The 17941-nt window shown below is 56.9% G+C and overlaps 2 protein-coding genes across 2 annotated transcripts in view; one reads left to right on the top strand and one right to left on the bottom strand.

Moving 5' to 3' along the window:
* Nucleotides 1–9726, bottom strand: part of LOC144737228 (mediator of RNA polymerase II transcription subunit 14-like) — a 69572-nt gene extending 59846 nt beyond the window's left edge. Inside the window, 2 exon segments of the mRNA XM_078619950.1 lie at nt 4419–4594; nt 9629–9726. Of these exon segments, the coding sequence (XP_078476076.1) occupies nt 4419–4567 (149 nt within the window). The 5' untranslated portion in view covers nt 4568–4594; nt 9629–9726.
* The window catches only part of LOC144737226 (uncharacterized), a 140356-nt gene that overhangs the window by 53695 nt on the left and 68720 nt on the right, over nt 1–17941 (top strand). The window lies entirely within an intron of this gene.

Genomic DNA, 17941 nt, shown 5'->3' with positions numbered 1-17941 from the left:
TGTGTGTGTAGCGTGTGTGTAGTGCAGTGTGTGTTGTGTGTTTAGTGTGTAGTGTGTCTGTAGTGTGTGTGTAGTGTGTGTGGTGTGTGTAGTGTGTGTGTGTAGTGTGTGTGTGTGTAGTGTATGTGTGTGTGTAGTGTGTGCAGTGTGTGCAGTGAGTGCTGTGTGTGTAGTATGTGGGGTGTGTGTGTAGTGTGTGTGTAGTGTGTATAGTGTGTGTGGTGTGTATAGTGTGTGTAGTGTGTGTAGTGTGTGTAGTGTGTGTGTGTGTTGTGTGTGTTGTGTGTAGTGTGTGTAGTGTGTGTAGTGTGTTGTGTGTAGTGTGTGTAGTGTGTGTAGTGTGTGTGGGTAGTGTGTGTGTTTAGTGTGTGTGTAGTGTGTGTGTGTGTAGTGTGTGTGTAGTGTGTGTGTGTATAGTGTGTGTGTGTAGTGTGTGTAGTGTGTGTGTGTGTGTGGGTAGTGTGTGTGTGTAGTGTGTGTGTAGTGTGTGTGTGTGTAGTGTGTGTGTGTGTAGTGTGTGTGTGTATAGTGTGTGTGTGTAGTGTGTGTAGTGTGTGTGTATAGTGTGTGTGTATAGTGTGTGTGTAGTGTGTGTAGTGTGTATGTAGTGTGTATAGTGTGTGTGTAGTGTGTTGTGTGTGTAGTGTGTGTGTAGTGTGTGTGTGTAGTGTGTGTGTAGTGTGTATAGTGTGTGTGTGCAGTGTGTGCAGTGTGTGCAGTGTGTGTAGTGTGTGTGTAGTGTGTGTGTCGTGTGTGTGTAGTGTGTGTGTAGTGTGTGTGTGTAGTGTGTGTGTAGCGTGTATGTAGTGTGTGTGTAGTGTGTGTAGTGTGTGTAGTGTGTGTAGAGTGTGTGTGTGTAGTGTATGTATGTGTACAGTGTGAGTAGTGTGTGTGTGTAGTGTGTGTAGTGTGTGTGTAGTGTGTGTAGTGTGTGTGCAGTGTGTGTGTAGTGTGTGTAGTGTGTGTGCAGTGTGTGTGTGTAGTGTGTGTGCAGTGTGTGTGTGTAGTGTGTGTGTAGTGTGTGTGTAGTGTGTGTGTAGTGTGTGGAGTGTGTGTGCAGTGTGTGTAGTGTGTGTGTAGTGTGTGTGTGTGTAGTGTGTATAGTGTGTGTGTAGTGTGTAGTGTGTGTCGTGTGTGCAGTGTGTGCAGTGTGTGCAGTGTGTGCAGTGTGTGTGTGTGTGCAGTGTGTGCAGTGTGTGTAGTGTGTGTGTGTGCAGTGTGTGCAGTGTGTGTGTAGTGTGTGTAGTGTGTGTAGTGTGTGTGTAGTGTGTGTCGTGTGTGCAGTGTGTGCAGTGTGTGCAGTGTGTGTAGTGTGTGTAGTGTGTGTAGTGTGTGTCGTGTGTGCAGTGTGTGCAGTGTGTGCAGTGTGTGCAGTGTGTGTGTAGTGTGTGTAGTGTGTGTGTGTAGTGTGTGTAGTGTGTGTGTGTGTGTAGTGTGTGTGTGTAGTGTGTGTAGTGTGTGTAGTGTCTGTAGTGTGTGTGTAGTGTGTGTAGTGTGTAGTGTGTGTGTAGTGTGTGTGTAGTATGTGTGTAGTGTGTGTGTGGTGTGTGTGTGTAGTGTGTGTGTAGTGTGTGTGTAGTGTATGTAGTGTGTGTGTAGTGTGTGTAGTGTGTGTGTAGTGTGTGTAGTGTGTGTGTAGTGTGTGTAGTGTGTGTAGTGTGTGTAGTGTGTAGTGTGTGTGTAGTGTGTAGTGTGTGTAGTGTGTGTGTAGTGTGTGTAGTGTGTGTGTGTAGTGTGTGTAGTGTGTGTGTAGTGTGTGGAGTGTGTGTAGTGTGTGTGTAGTGTGTGTGTAGTGTGTGTGTGTAGTGTGTGTGTAGTGTGTGTGTGTAGTGTGTGTGTAGTGTGTGTAGTGTATAGTGTGTGTGTAGTGTGTGTAGTGTGTGTGTAGTGTGTGTGTGTAGTGTGTGTGTAGTGTGTGTAGTGTGTGTAGTGTGTGTGTAGTGTGTGTGTAGTGTGTGTGTAGTGTGTGTAGTGTGTGTGTGGTGTGTGTAGTGTGTGTGTAGTGTGTGTGTAGTGTGTGTGTAGTGTGTGTAGTGTGTGTGTAGTGTGTGTGTAGTGTGTGTGTAGTGTGTGTGTGTAGTGTGTGTGTGTAGTGTGTGTGTAGTGTGTGTGTAGTGTGTGTGTAGTGTGTGTGTAGTGTGTGTGTGGTGTGTGTGTAGTGTGTGTGTAGTGTGTGTGTAGTGTGTGTGTAGTGTGTGTAGTGTGTGTGTGTAGTGTGTGTGTGGTGTGTGTGTGGTGTGTGTGTAGTGTGTGTGTAGTGTGTGTGTAGTGTGTAGTGTGTGTAGTGTGTAGTGTGTGTGTAGTGTGTGTGTAGGTGTGTGTGTAGTGTGTAGTGTGTGTGTAGTGTGTGTGTAGTGTGTGTGTAGTGTGTGTAGTGTGTGTGTAGTGTGTGTGTAGTGTGTGTGTAGTGTGTGTAGTGTGTGTGTAGTGTGTGTGTAGTGTGTGTGTAGTGTGTGTGTAGTGTGTGTGTAGTGTGTGTGTAGTGTGTGTGTAGTGTGTGTGTGTAGTGTGTAGTGTGTGTAGTGTGTGTGTAGTGTGTGTGTGTAGTGTGTGTGTAGTGTGTGTGTAGGTGTGTGTGTAGTGTGTGTGTAGTGTGTGTGTATAGTGTGTGTGTATAGTGTGTGTGTATAGTGTGTGTAGTGTGTGTGTAGTGTGTGTGTAGTGTGTGTAGTGTGTGTGTGTAGTGTGTGTGTAGTGTGTGTGTGTAGTGTGTGTGTAGTGTGTGTGTAGTGTGTGTGTAGTGTGTAGTGTGTGTGTAGTGTGTGTGTAGTGTGTGTAGTGTGTGTGTAGTGTGTGTGTAGTGTGTGTGTAGTGTGTGTATAGTGTGTGTGTAGTGTGTGTGTAGTGTGTGTGTGTAGTGTGTGTGTAGTGTGTGTGTGTAGTGTGTGTGTGTAGTGTGTGTGTGTAGTGTGTGTGTAGTGTGTGTGTAGTGTGTGTAGTGGTGTGTGTAGTGTGTATGTAGTGTGTAGTGTGTGTGTAGTGTGTGTGTAGTGTGTGTGGTGTGTGTGTGTAGTGTGTGTGTAGTGTGTGTAGTGTGTGTGTAGTGTGTGTAGTGTGTGTGTGTAGTGTGTGGTGTAGTGTGTAGTGTGCTGTAGTGTGTGTGTAGTGTGTGTAGTGTGTGTGTGTGTAGTGTGTGTAGTGTGTGTGTAGTGTGTGGAGTGTGTGTAAGTGTGTGTGTAGTGTGTGTGTAGTGTGTGTGTGTAGTGTGTGTGTAATGTGTGTAGTGTGTGTGTGGTGTAGAGTGTGTGTAGTGTGTGTAGTGTGTGTGTAGTGTGTGTGTGTAGTGTGTGTGTAGTGTGTGTGTAGTGTGTGTAGTGTGTGTAGTGTGTGTGTAGTGTGTGTAGTGTGTGTAGTGTGTAGTGTGTGTGTAGTGTGTGTGTAGTGTGTGTAGTGTGTGTGTGGTGTGTGTAGTGTGTGTAGTGTGTGTGTAGTGTGTGTGTAGTGTGTGTGTAGTGTGTGTGTAGTGGTGTGTGTAGTGTGTGTGTGTAGTGTGTGTGTGAGTGTGTGTGTGTGTGTGTAGTGTGTGTGTAGTATGTGTGTAGTGTGTGTCGTGTGTAGTGTGTGTGTAGTGTGTGTGTAGTGTGTGTGTAGTGTGTGTGTAGTGTGTGTGTAGTGTGTGTGTAGTGGTGTGTGTAGTGTGTGTGTAGTGTGTGTGTGTAGTGTGTGTGTAGTGTGTGTGTAGTGTGTGTGTAGTGTGTGTGTAGTGTGTGTGTAGTGTGTGTGTAGTGTGTGTGTAGTGTGTGTGTAGTGTGTAGTGTGTGTGTAGTGTGTGTGTAGTGTGTGTGTAGTGTGTGTGTAGTGTGTGTGTAGTGTGTGTGTCGTGTGTGTGTAGTGTGTGTGTAGTGTATGTGTAGTGTGTGTGTAGTGTGTGTGAGTGTGTAGTGTGTGAGTGTGTGTAGTGGTGAGTAGTGTGTGTCTGTGTGTGTAGTGTGTGTGATGTGTGTGTGTGTAGTGTGTGTGTAGTGTGTGTTGTAGTGTGTGTGTAGTGTGTGTAGTGTTAGTGTGTGTAGTGTGTGTGTAGTGTGTGTGTAGTGTGTGTAGTGTGTGTGTGTGTGTAGTGTGTGTGTAGTGTGTGTGTAGTGTGTGTGTAGTGTGTGTAGTGTGTGTGTAGTGTGTGTAGTGTGTGTGTAGTGTGTGTAGTGTGTGTGTGTGTGTGTAGTGTGTGGTAGTGTGTGTGTGTGTGTGTAGTGTGTGTGTGGTGTGTTGTGTAGTGTGTGTAGTGTGTGTGTGTGTGTGTGTAGTGTGTGTGTGTAGTGTGTGTAGTGTTGTGTAGTGTGTGTAGTGTGTGTGTAGTGTGTGTAGTGTGTGTGTAGTGTGTGTAGTGTGTAGTGTGTGTAGTGTGAGTGTGTGTGTAGTGGTGTGTGTAGTGTGTGTGTAGTGTGTGTGGTGTGTGTGTAGTGTGTCGTGGTGTGTCTCACAGCTCTGCTAGGACCAGCAGTTCGTGGTAAGTTTTCTGCAGCAGGAATTCCATGAGGAGGCTGAGGGAGACGTGGCCGGGGCCGCCCGCCCCACCGCCCCCCCCACCGCCGACCACCAGCTGAGCGGGGTCAGCCTGGACCAGCGCCATCGCTTGCTGATCCTCCTCCTATTCCTCCTGTGAACCACGCAACAACATCAATAACAATATAAACATCAACAATAGAAATATAAACATCAACAACAATAGCAATATCAACGATCACCAATATGTTATCATTAACAATATAAATATCAACATCATCAACATTAACAATCGCAGTATCAACAACATAACCCACCTCACCTCCCCTCACCACCACCTCACCTCGCCTCTCCCTCACCTCACCTCCCTCACCACCACCTCGCCTCCCCTCACCACCACCTCACCTCACCGCCCCTCACCTCTCCCTCCCCTCACCACCACCTCACCTCGCCTCCCCTCCCCCTCACTCTCCCCTCACCACCACCGCTCACCACCACTCACCTCACCTCCCTCACTACCACCTCACCTCACCTCCCCTCACCACCACCTCGCCTCCCCTCACCACCACCTCCCCTCGCCTCCCCTCACCTCGCCTCCCCTCGCCTCCCCTCACCACCACCTCACCTCACCTCCCCTCACCACCACCTCACCTCACCTCCCCTCACCACCACCTCACCTCCCCTCACCACCACCTCGCCTCCCCTCACCACCACCTCCCCACGCCTCCCCTCGCCTCCCCTCACCACCACCTCACCTCACCACCACCTCACCTCACCTCCCCTCACCACCACCTCGCCTCCCCTCACCACCACCTCCCCTCGCCTCCCCTCACCACCACCTCACCTCACCTCCCCTCACCACCACCTCACCTCGCCTCCCCTCACCACCACCTCCCCTCGCCTCCCCTCACCATCTCACCTCGCCTCCCCTCACCACCACCTCACCTCCCCTCGCCACCACCTCGCCTCCCCTCACCACCACCTCCCCTCGCCTCCCCTCGCCTCCCCTCACCACCACCTCGCCTCCCCTCACCACCACCTCGCCTCCCCTCACCACCACCACCTCACCTCACCTCCCCTCACCACCACCTCACCTCGCCTCCCCTCACCACCCCTCACCACCACCTCACCTCCACTCACCACCACCTCGCCTCGCCTCCCCTCAACACCACCTCACCTCCCCTCACCACCACCTGGCCTCCCCTCACCACCACCTCACCTCCCCTCACCACCACCTCGCCTCCCCTCACCACCACCTCGCCTCCCCTCACCACCACCTCCCCTCACCACCACCTCACCTCCCCTCGCCACCCCTCACCACCACCTCACCACCACCTCGCCTCACCACCACCTCGCCTCACCACCACCTCCCCTCACCACCACCTCCCCTCACCACCACCTCCCCTCACCACCACCTCACCTCTCGTCCCCTCGCCACCCCTCACCACCACCTCACCTCACCTCACCTCCCCTCACCACCACCTCACCTCCCCTCGCCACCCCTCACCACCACCTCACCACCACCTCGCCTCACCACCACCTCCCCTCACCACCACCTCCCCTCACCACCACCTCACCACCACCTCCCCTCGCCTCCCCTCACCCCTCACCACCACGTCCCCTCACCACCACCTCACCTCGCCTCCCCTCAGCACCACCTCACCTCCCCTCGCCACCCCTCACCACCACCTCACTACCACCTCCCCTCACCACCACCTCCCCTCACCACCACCTCACCTCTCCTCGCCACCCCTCACCACCACCTCACCTCACCTCCCCTCACCACCACCTCACCTCCCCTCGCCACCCCTCACCACCACCTCACCACCACCTCGCCTCACCACCACCTCCCCTCACCACCACCTCCCCTCACCACCACCTCCCTTCAACACCACCTCCCCTCACCACCACCTCACCACCACCTCCCCTCGCCTCCCCTCACCCCTCACCACCACGTCCCCTCACCACCACCTCACCTCGCCTCCCCTCACCACCACCTCACCACCACCTCACCACCACCTCACCACCACCTCACCACCACCTCACCACCACCTCACCACCACCTCACCACCACCTCGCCACCACCTCGCCACCACCTCGCCTCACCTCACCACCGCCTCGCCTCACCACCGCCTCGCCTCACCACCCGCCTCGCCTCACCACCGCCTCGCCTCACCACCGCCTCGCCTCACCACCGCCTCGCCTCACCACCCGCCTCGCCTCACCACCGCCTCGCCTCACCACCGCCTCGCCTCACCACCGCCTCGCCTCACCACCGCCTCGCCTCACCACCGCCTCGCCTCACCACCGCCTCGCCTCACCACCGCCTCGCCTCACCACCGCCTCGCCTCACCACCGCCTCGCCTCACCACCGCCTCGCCTCACCACCGCCTCGCCTCACCACCGCCTCGCCTCACCACCCGCCTCGCCTCACCACCGCCTCGCCTCACCACCGCCTCGCCTCACCACCGCCTCGCCTCACCACCGCCTCGCCTCACCACCGCCTCGCCTCACCACCGCCTCGCCTCACCACCGCCTCGCCTCACCACCGCCTCGCCTCACCACCGCCTCGCCTCACCACCGCCTCGCCTCACCACCGCCTCGCCTCACCACCGCCTCGCCTCACCACCGCCTCGCCTCACCACCGCCTCGCCTCACCACCGCCTCGCCTCACCACCCGCCTCGCCTCACCACCGCCTCGCCTCACCACCGCCTCGCCTCACCACCGCCTCGCCTCACCACCGCCTCGCCTCACCACCGCCTCGCCTCACCACCGCCTCGCCTCACCACCGCCTCGCCTCACCACCGCCTCGCCTCACCCACCGCCTCGCCTCACCACCGCCTCGCCTCACCACCGCCTCGCCTCACCACCGCCTCGCCTCACCACCGCCTCGCCTCACCACCGCCTCGCCTCACCACCGCCTCGCCTCACCACCGCCTCGCCTCACCACCGCCTCGCCTCACCACCGCCTCGCCTCACCACCGCCTCGCCTCACCACCGCCTCGCCTCACCACCGCCTCGCCTCACCACCGCCTCGCCTCACCACCCGCCTCGCCTCACCACCGCCTCGCCTCACCACCGCCTCGCCTCACCACCGCCTCGCCTCTCACCACCGCCTCGCCTCACCACCGCCTCGCCTCACCACCGCCTCGCCTCACCACCGCCTCGCCTCACCACCGCCTCGCCTCACCACCACCTCGCCTCACCACCACCTCGCCTCACCACCACCTCGCCTCACCACCACCTCGCCTCACCACCACCTCGCCTCACCACCACCTCGCCTCACCACCACCTCGCCTCACCACCACCTCGCCTCACCACCACCTCGCCTCACCACCACCTCGCCTCACCACCACCTCGCCTCACCACCACCTCGCCTCACCACCACCTCGCCTCACCACCACCTCGCCTCACCACCACCTCGCCTCACCACCACCTCGCCTCACCACCACCTCGCCTCACCACCACCTCGCCTCACCACCACCTCGCCTCACCACCACCTCGCCTCACCACCACCTCGCCTCACCACCACCTCGCCTCACCACCACCTCGCCTCACCACCACCTCGCCTCACCACCACCTCGCCTCACCACCACCTCGCCTCACCACCACCTCGCCTCACCACCACCTCGCCTCACCACCACCTCGCCTCACCACCACCTCGCCTCACCACCACCTCGCCTCACCACCACCTCGCCTCACCACCACCTCGCCTCACCACCACCTCGCCTCACCACCACCTCGCCTCACCACCACCTCGCCTCACCACCACCTCGCCTCACCACCACCTCGCCTCACCACCACCTCGCCTCACCACCACCTCGCCTCACCACCACCTCGCCTCACCACCACCTCGCCTCACCACCACCTCGCCTCACCACCACCTCGCCTCACCACCACCTCGCCTCACCACCACCTCGCCTCACCACCACCTCGCCTCACCACCACCTCGCCTCACCACCACCTCGCCTCACCACCACCTCGCCTCACCACCACCTCGCCTCACCACCACCTCGCCTCACCACCACCTCGCCTCACCACCACCTCGCCTCACCACCACCTCGCCTCACCACCACCTCGCCTCACCACCACCTCGCCTCACCACCACCTCGCCTCACCACCACCTCGCCTCACCACCACCTCGCCTCACCACCACCTCGCCTCACCACCACCTCGCCTCACCACCACCTCGCCTCACCACCACCTCGCCTCACCACCACCTCGCCTCACCACCACCTCGCCTCACCACCACCTCGCCTCACCACCACCTCGCCTCACCACCACCTCGCCTCACCACCACCTCGCCTCACCACCACCTCGCCTCACCACCACCTCGCCTCACCACCACCTCGCCTCACCACCACCTCGCCTCACCACCACCTCGCCTCACCACCACCTCGCCTCACCACCACCTCGCCTCACCACCACCTCGCCTCACCACCACCTCGCCTCACCACCACCTCGCCTCACCACCACCTCGCCTCACCACCACCTCGCCTCACCACCACCTCGCCTCACCACCACCTCGCCTCACCACCACCTCGCCTCACCACCACCTCGCCTCACCACCACCTCGCCTCACCACCACCTCGCCTCACCACCACCTCGCCTCACCACCACCTCGCCTCACCACCACCTCGCCTCACCACCACCTCGCCTCACCACCACCTCGCCTCACCACCACCTCGCCTCACCACCACCTCGCCTCACCACCACCTCGCCTCACCACCACCTCGCCTCACCACCACCTCGCCTCACCACCACCTCGCCTCACCACCACCTCGCCTCACCACCACCTCGCCTCACCACCACCTCGCCTCACCACCACCTCGCCTCACCACCACCTCGCCTCACCACCACCTCGCCTCACCACCACCTCGCCTCACCACCACCTCGCCTCACCACCACCTCGCCTCACCACCACCTCGCCTCACCACCACCTCGCCTCACCACCACCTCGCCTCACCACCACCTCGCCTCACCACCACCTCGCCTCACCACCACCTCGCCTCACCACCACCTCGCCTCACCACCACCTCGCCTCACCACCACCTCGCCTCACCACCACCTCGCCTCACCACCACCTCGCCTCACCACCACCTCCCCTCACCACCACCTCCCCTCACCACCACCTCCCCTCGCCACCCCTCACCACCACCTCACCTCACCTCACCACCACCACCTCACCTCGCCTCCCCTCACCTCGCCTCTCACTCCGTCTCCCGCGCGCCGGGTCAGGGGTCACCGGTTTGCAGTTTCCGCTTCCGGCGGCCCCAAACCCTGAATTAGCGGGTTGGGGTGTCGCGGGCCCCGGAGCCTGAATTAGCGGGTGGGGGTGTCGGGGGCCCCAGAACCTGAATCGTGGCGCCCGCGACTTGAGGGGGGCGGGGGTGGAGGGGGACTGCGCCCGGCATCTGAATTGTCGGGGGAGGGGGAACCCCGGACCGTGAATTAACACGTGGCGAGAATCGATTCGGCAAAGTGTCGTGTAAAGGAGTCGACTTTTATCGATTCCTGCGCTCGAAAGTCGCCAGCCAAAATAATTATCCTTAAAATAATTCTCCTTAAGCAAGTTGTTTTAAAAACAACGACGCGTTTATTAACAACTTCGTTTAACTCACGGTCGAGACGTACGCCAATGATGCGGCGCCTTATCCCACATCAACGGTTACTTGAATTAATTGATGACTTTATAAATTCATCTGCAATGTACCACTTTTGTTTGTGTGGAGTGAGGAGGGTGCCAGTAACTCGCGCCCGAGGGCAGCGCGCGGCGATTCGAGAGCTTAGGGACCGTGGCGTTTTTCCTCTACACACAAATATATATACAAATAATAAGGCGTCCATACACAATGTAAATTGCTCTAAAGTAGCCAATGAATTGATGCCGATGTTGATGCAGGCACGCATTGTCACCGGATCTGAGTCCGTGTGCTAAATGTGGAATTGATTGGACAACGGGAAGTGGACGAAATGTTGATTACAAGATTTGACCCAGACACACACCGAGGAATCAAGTTAAATACAACCGATGATAAACGAATGCACTCACCTAACTCACCTAACTGATACTTAATTTGGAGCTTTCGTGGTTGCAGGAATTACTCTTTGGTTATTTCGGTAAAGTCACGTAGGAAGAGAAAATAATAAATTAAATACTAGCATACGACGACGTTTCGATTGCAACACAAGCAATCATCATCAGGTACAAATGAAATAGAAACACAAATCTAGTATACTTAGAAATGTAATGTTATACAACAGAGAGTCGGATAACATAACAGTCAATGTGTTATCCGACTCTCTGTTGTATTACATTACATTTCTAAGTATATTAGATTTGTGTTTTTATTTCACCTAACTCACTCAACAACCGCCATTCGCCACTAAGTGGCGGTGACGTCACCACGACGCTTGTGCCAGGCCATGTGCACCTTGAGGCCACGTGAAGTATCAAACGCCCGCTGGCAGGAGATCACGGGGCAGACCCAGCAGGTGCCACGGGTCGACTGACTGAGATGACCGAGATGACTGGCTGATGCACCACCTGTGCCCCCTACTGTGCTAACTTGCTGTTTTTATCCGCCCGTCGCTCCGCTCGTTGTTGTGAGCGTCGCTCCTCCGCCCTCCGTTGCTTTTGGACGGTTGACTGCCTCCAATTGCCCAGTAGCAGCGTCCTTCACGAGCCTCCTCCACAGAGGCCGATCTTGACACCGCTGGTACCAGTCATCAGCAAGTTCACTCAGCTCCACATCGTCTTGTACCACATCACTCCATCTCTACACTAGCCCGTGCCGCGCCCGTTTAGCCCCCTCAATCCGGCCGAACAAAAGCTGTTTAGGCATGCGGTGGGTGGGCAAGCGGGCTACATGACCCAGCCAACGCAGCCTTGCCTGCCGGAGGAGCTCACCGATGAGACTTTGTCCAGATCTTTCAAGAATTTGTGAGCTCCTCACACAATCCATCCTGGTTAACCCCAGGATGGATCGTAGGCAGGCCAGCCGAAATGTTTCTATCCAGCGAAGATGTTCCATTAGGGTGGTCCACGTTTCGCAAGCGTAGAGAAGGGAGGGAATGACTGTGGCCGAGAAGACTTGAAGCTTCGTGCGGAGCGACAGATCAGGTAGCTTCCACACAGCGTTACGCAACCGATGAAAAGATAATGCTGCTCGGCTGATTCGGAGTGAGACCTCTGCTGTCAAACCGGAGCCGGTCATGAGCACACTGCCCAGGTATGAGGAACTCTCCACTCTCTCCACAACTGTCCCATGACCAATTGGGAGTTTTGGGGGTGGAGTGTCTGATGGTACAAAATACCCAGGCAGGTGCTTAGTTTTGGTGGGGCTGACGGGAAGGCTCCACTTCATAGTGGCACGCTCCAGGTTCAGCAGCAGCGCCTCCAACTCTTCCTCTGAGTGAGCAGCAATTACCAGATTAGCGGCATACATAACGTGGTTGACAGATAGTCCATCTGGCTGTCCGTACTCACCCACCCACCCACTCACTCACCCACCCTTCTTGACTATCCATCGAAGACGATTGTGGCGCTGCTCCTTTTGTGGATGGGGAGTAGGGATGGGTTAGCGCTCTTGGCACTCTTGCCACTTCATGTGGCTGTGAAGGCTGCTGCGAGAGCCGCACTTTGCTGCTGCAGCTGGGACACGCAGTGTGTGTTGGGTGTCGGATGGTGTCATCCCAGCTGCGCATTGGTGTCTCTGGGTGCGTCCCTCGCATCTCCTCCGTGAGATGGCGTCTTCCAGGTCCTGAACCCCTTTGGCACAGGTGGCCCGCCAGGTGGGCCTGTCCAGCGCCAGGGGTTCCAGGCTGGAGGGATTGATGTTACAGCGCTTCAGCGGGTCCTTGCTGTGGTTCTTGGAGCACTTTTCCCGTCCACCCGCGGAGCGTTCGGCTGCGCTGAGTTGGCCTTAGAGAACTCGACAGGGGAGGTGGTGATCAGGCCATGCGGATCACGTGGCAGAGCCAGCAGAGGTGCCGTTGTGCCACGCTTGCCTCAATGCAGGACGACTTGCTGTTGGCGAGGATCTCAGTGTAGGGTTACTTTGTCCTCTCAGGGTAGCCCGAGGATGCGCTGGAGGCATCTGATGTGGAAAGCTTCCTGGATGTTGATGTGCCGCCTATACGGGGGTCCAGGTCTCTCGGCCACCTTGGTATGGGTCTTGAGGTTACGGTTCGCAAAGACCCTGGCCCGGAGGCGTCCAAAGGAGGCTCTGTTGACGCGAGTGTGGATTTCGTCGTCGAGGAAACACGTAGTGGAGAGGGCAGAACCGAGGTAGATGAAATGGGGGTACCAATGTGAGGTGAACATCACTGATGTTGAAGGTACGGAGCGAGGGGGACGTGGATAAGAGTTGAGCAATAGAAGGAGGAGACCGGGTTGAAGGCGTGTTGCATGGATTCTGGGGTGTGAGCCAGGGGTGCAGAGTCGTCTGCATATTGCAGTTTAAACATCTGTTGAGTTCCGGTTTTTGTGTAGGCTTGGAGGCGTCTTAGGTTGAAGATGGTACTGCCGCTGGATTCTGTCGATTGAGTTGAGGGAGTTGTGTGACAGGCTTGTGACGGCAGCACGGAGAATGCTGAATACGAACTGAAGCCAGAACACAGCCTTACTTGACTCCGACGTCCACATTGAAGGGCTCTGATTGAAGCCCTCCAAGCACCACTTCGGCATGCATTTCGTCTTGGAACTGTTTAAGAATGCGCAGAAACTTGGTAGGCACCCCACGTTTGATGAGCTACTGTCTCTCGTCAATGCTTTCGTGAGGTTGATAAAAGCTATGAAGAGGTTTTTTTTCTCTCCCAGAATTGTCCTGCATTTGCTTTGCCACAAAGATCATTTCGGCGATGCTCCTGTCTTCCCTGAAGCCGCACTGCTATTCTGGGAGGATGTTTTCGGATAGGTGCTCTGCGAACCGGTAGAGCATTATCCTGGTAAGGACCTTCCCGGCGACTGAAAGGCGAGAAATACCTCTGCTGTTGCCGCAAGCCGCTTTGTCACCCTTCTTCTTGTAGATAACTACAATATTTGTATTCCTCCATTCCTATGGAATGGTTTCGGACAGCCAGATGGACTTGATGAGAAGGTGCAAGCGGCGAAGGAGGAGGCATCCCCCGTGTTTCAGGACCTCCGCTGGGATGCCGTCGGGTCCAGCACTTTCTTGTTGTTTTTCAGGTCTTTGACCGCCTGGTGGACCTCAGAAGACTGTGGTGGGGTGTCGAGTTCATGAATGGGCGTCACATCTGGGGGTGTGTCGAGGATGAGCGGGTCTGTGGGGTTGGTGTGGTTGAGGAGATTGTCAGAGTGCTCCGCCCATCTCTCCAAGATCTTTTGGTGGTCCTTGAAAATCGTGTTGCCATCAGCAAACCTGACCGGGGCGATGACATGCTTTTGGGAGCCATAGAGAGCTTTGATGGCATCATAAAACACTTGGGTGTTTGCGTCCGCGAGGCTTTTGGATCTCATCTGCCTCTTGGACCCACCAGGTGTCTTCCATGGTACGGAGAGCACCGTGGGACTCTGCTTTGGCCTTGTAGAGGGAGGATTGGAGAGTGGGGAAGTCTGGGTTGGAAAGGACGGCTTTGTGGGCTTGGCATTTGTTCTGTAGGAATGTGTGGATGTCGGCAGCGTTCTCGGCGAACCAGTCTTGGTGACATTTTTTGGTGTACCCGACTGATTTTGAGGGCATTGCAGTTAAGTCTCTTATTTGGGGCCTTACTTGGATGGCGTGGACGGATCTCAATGTGGAGCTTGGCTTTGATCATATGGTGATCAGTCCAACATTCCACCCCACGTATCCCTCGGGTCACTAGCACTTCCTTTTGGTCACACTGACGGACGATGATGTCATCTAGGAGGTGCCAGTGTTTGGAGCAGGGGTGTTGCCTCGTGGTCTTGTGTGTTTGTCCATCAATTGTCAATGGGTTTTGGTGACCACTAAGTGGGGATTGGAGCATGGGGAGAGTAGCCGCAGCCCATTGCTGTTCTGCTTACCAACCCCCATGCCGGCCTAGTACACGAGCTGGTGTTTCAAGCCCACTTTGGCGTTGACGTCTCCCATGAGGAGCAGCTTGTCGGTATGCGGTGTGTGTTTCATGGCAATGTCGAGAGCCTTATAGAAGGCCTCCTTGGCGCCATTGTCTGCGTCCAGTGTTGGCCAATCAGCACTGATGAGCGTGGCAGAGCGTCCCCCACCCAGGGTATGCGCCACATCATCAGCCGCTCACGAATGCCAACACTCCATGGAGGCGGCGAGCATCCAACGAAAGACCTTTCCAGAATAAAGTGTAGCCCTCACCAACCTCTGCGAGAGTATTCTCCATATCAGAAGGTTTCACTGAGTGCTGCAATGTCGATGTCGTATTTCCTGAGTCCATGGGCCATGAGGGCTGTCCTTCTGTGCGGCCTGTCAGTTTTTTCGCTGGGAGTCCAAGAGAGTGCGGACATTCCGTGAAGCAATTTGAGGGTGGTAAACGAGTCTTGGATTTCCTTGAGTTTCGGCCGCTGAATGGGACGCTTCGATGGTGGCGGTGAACCACCCAGAGTGAGTGGCCCTGCCCCGTCAGGGGTCAGCTGTTGCAGGGGCTGCTCAGATGCGATGGGAGCTGCCCAGGAGACACAATGCTGCCCAATTCGTGTCTCGGCGACCTACACTCCATCGCTGCCTACGTGCAGAATTGGGCGAGATGGCCCCAGTCACATCCTCCTTGACCTGCACCTGTGGGTCCCCACCACAGATTTGGAGTCGGGGTTTTCTCCCCTTGCCAAAGTTTACCCACAAGGCAGTGGGGCAGTGGTCAGCAAGTTGGAGATGCCTCTGGGGACCACTGCAGCTCCGAGATCCCCGACTGGTTTGTCCTGGTGGCACGGGACACCGGTTACCGTGGGCTGTCAACAGGGAGGCACGGTAGGCGTTTTGGTGATGGAGACGCTCTGTACTGGCAAGGAAGACTTACGCACTCAGCTTCCTGTTTCACCATGACGTCTAGCCAGCGGCACCCACTTACTCACCCAACCACTCACCCACCCACTCACTCATCCAACCACTCACCCAACCACTCACCCACCCACTCACTCGCTCACCGACTCACTCACCCACTCACCCGCCCACTCACTCGCCCACCCACTCGCTCACCCACACACTCGCCCACTCACTCGCTCATCCACACACTCACCCACTCACCCACCCACTCACCTACCCACTCACTCACCCACCCACTCACCTACCCACTCACTAACCCACTCGCTCACCCACTCGCTCACCCACACACTCACCCACTCACCCACCCACTCGCTCACCCACACACTCACCCACCCACCCACTCACCCACTCGCTCACCTACCCACTCACTCACCCACTCACCCACCCACTCGCTCACCCACACACTCACCCACTCGCCCACCCACTCGCTCACCCACACACTCACCCACCCACTCACTCACCCACTCACCCACCCACTCGCCCACTCACTCACTCACCCACCCACTCACTCAACCGACAAGCCTCCATCACCCCAGTTAACAGAGCCTTGACCTCGCTGGGGAGTGAACACGGCCCGGACTTCTTGTCGATATCGCGAAGTCGCAAACCCATTGAGAGCCTTGTAAGGTCACCAGCAGCAGCAATCAGCCAGCGGGTTCTGCTCGTACACTCACTCCATGATTGACTCGGAGCCAGTGCAGAGACGTGAGCGGAGGAGCGGTGGTGGTGGCGGTGGTGGTGGCGGTGATGGCGGTGGTGGTGCCTCTACCCTGCGCGTGCTCCACTCCCAGCCTCTCATTGTCATCACCATCACCAAGGCTTCTCCACTGCTGGATGGAAGATCAATGTGATGGTGATGATGTCTCTACCCTCCAATCCACGTGTTCCTCTCTGTCTCTATCCTGGGTGATCTCTCATCCACGTGAGAAGAGGTTTCCCCTTTTTTTCTGGCAACAAAACAGCTGTGTTCAGATGTTGAAACACCAAACTGAAACCTTTGACAAGGAATCACGTCACTGCATTAACCACAATACTTGTGGTCAGAATGCAAACAAACAACATCCTCTGATAATATTTCCATCGTCCTTGACGCTGACCCACGTGACGCTGACCCACGCGACACTGACCCACGTGTTCCTCTCTGCAGACTCGAGAGGGCGCCACGCGCTCGCAATGAGGGCGCCACGAGCCCGCAGAGTTCGAGTATTTGAACCGCGATCCTGGGCCTCCCCTAGGTCGACTCAGCCTCAAACGAGTAACCTGGTGCAATGTGTAAACATTGCCACGACGGAGACAAAGGCGGCGTGGTGCTGGTAGCCACCCACCCCCTCGTGTGCCACAGTGCCGGTAGCCTTCGTAGGCGCTGCTGCTACTCGCCACTACTAACAGCACTTGCCCCCTACAGCCCGTTAGAGTCTACCCGGGGGAGCTTTGTCTCTGTGTGACCACATCAGTGATAGCGATTATCTGAACCGGTCCTGGCACCTTGTCTAGGTCGACTCAGCCTCAAATGAGTAACCACGGCGCGGTGCGTCAACATTGGCACGAGAAAGACAAAGGCGGAACCGTTGTCTTGGTGGCAAGTCCGGGTGGGCGGGGCCACGCATCTGGTGGGCGGGGCTACTGTCTGGGTGGGCGGGGTTACTGTCGGGGTAGGCGGGGCTACTATTGGGGTGGGCGGGGCTACTGTCGGGGTGGGCGGGGCTACTGACAGGGTGGGCGGGGCTACTGACAGGGTGGGCGGGGCTCCTGTCAGGGTGAGCGGGGCTACTGTCGGGGTGGGCGGGGCTACTGTCAGGGTGAGCGGGGCTACTGCCAGGGTGGGCGGGGCTACTGTCTGGGTGGGCGGGGCTACTACCATGGTGGGCGGGGCTACTGCCAGGGTGGGCGGGGCTACTGTCAGGGTGAGCGGGGCTACTGCCAGGGTGGGCGGGGCTACTGCCAGGGTGGGCGGGGCTACTGTCAGGGTGAGCGGGGCTACTGCCAGGGTGGGCGGGGCTACTGTCAGGGTGGGCGGGGCTACTACCAGGGTGGGCGGGACTACTGTCAGGGTGGGCGGGGCTACTGCCAGGGTGGGCGGGGCTACTGCCCGGGTGGGCGGGGCTACTGTCAGGGTGGGCGGGGCTACTGTCTGGGTGGGCGGGACTACTGTCAGGGTGGGCGGGGCTACTGCCGCCAGGGTGGGCGGGGCCACTCACCGAGTAGGCGTGGTGGCTACTCGTGTGTGAGACTCAAACACAGCAGGTACAAGTTACGTATTCACCACGACCACAATGATTATATTATTATTTATATATATATTGTATTCTTGTATATTGTATTATTATATATTGTATTATTATATATATTGTATTATATTCATTGTATTATATATATTGTATTATATATTTACGTAACCACGGCGACAGGCACCACCACCCAATGCCCCCCACCCTCCGCGTCTACAGGTGGAGGGGTCCTCGGATTCTATGGAGGGGGGAGGGGGTGACTGGGGGAGGGGGTG

This window comes from Lampetra planeri, chromosome 66 (assembly GCF_965212315.1).
Source record: "Lampetra planeri chromosome 66, kcLamPlan1.2.h2, whole genome shotgun sequence".
Classification (NCBI taxonomy): domain Eukaryota; kingdom Metazoa; phylum Chordata; class Hyperoartia; order Petromyzontiformes; family Petromyzontidae; genus Lampetra; species Lampetra planeri.
Note: the sequence above shows the minus strand (reverse complement) of the source record. Positions and strands in the feature narration are given on the sequence as shown.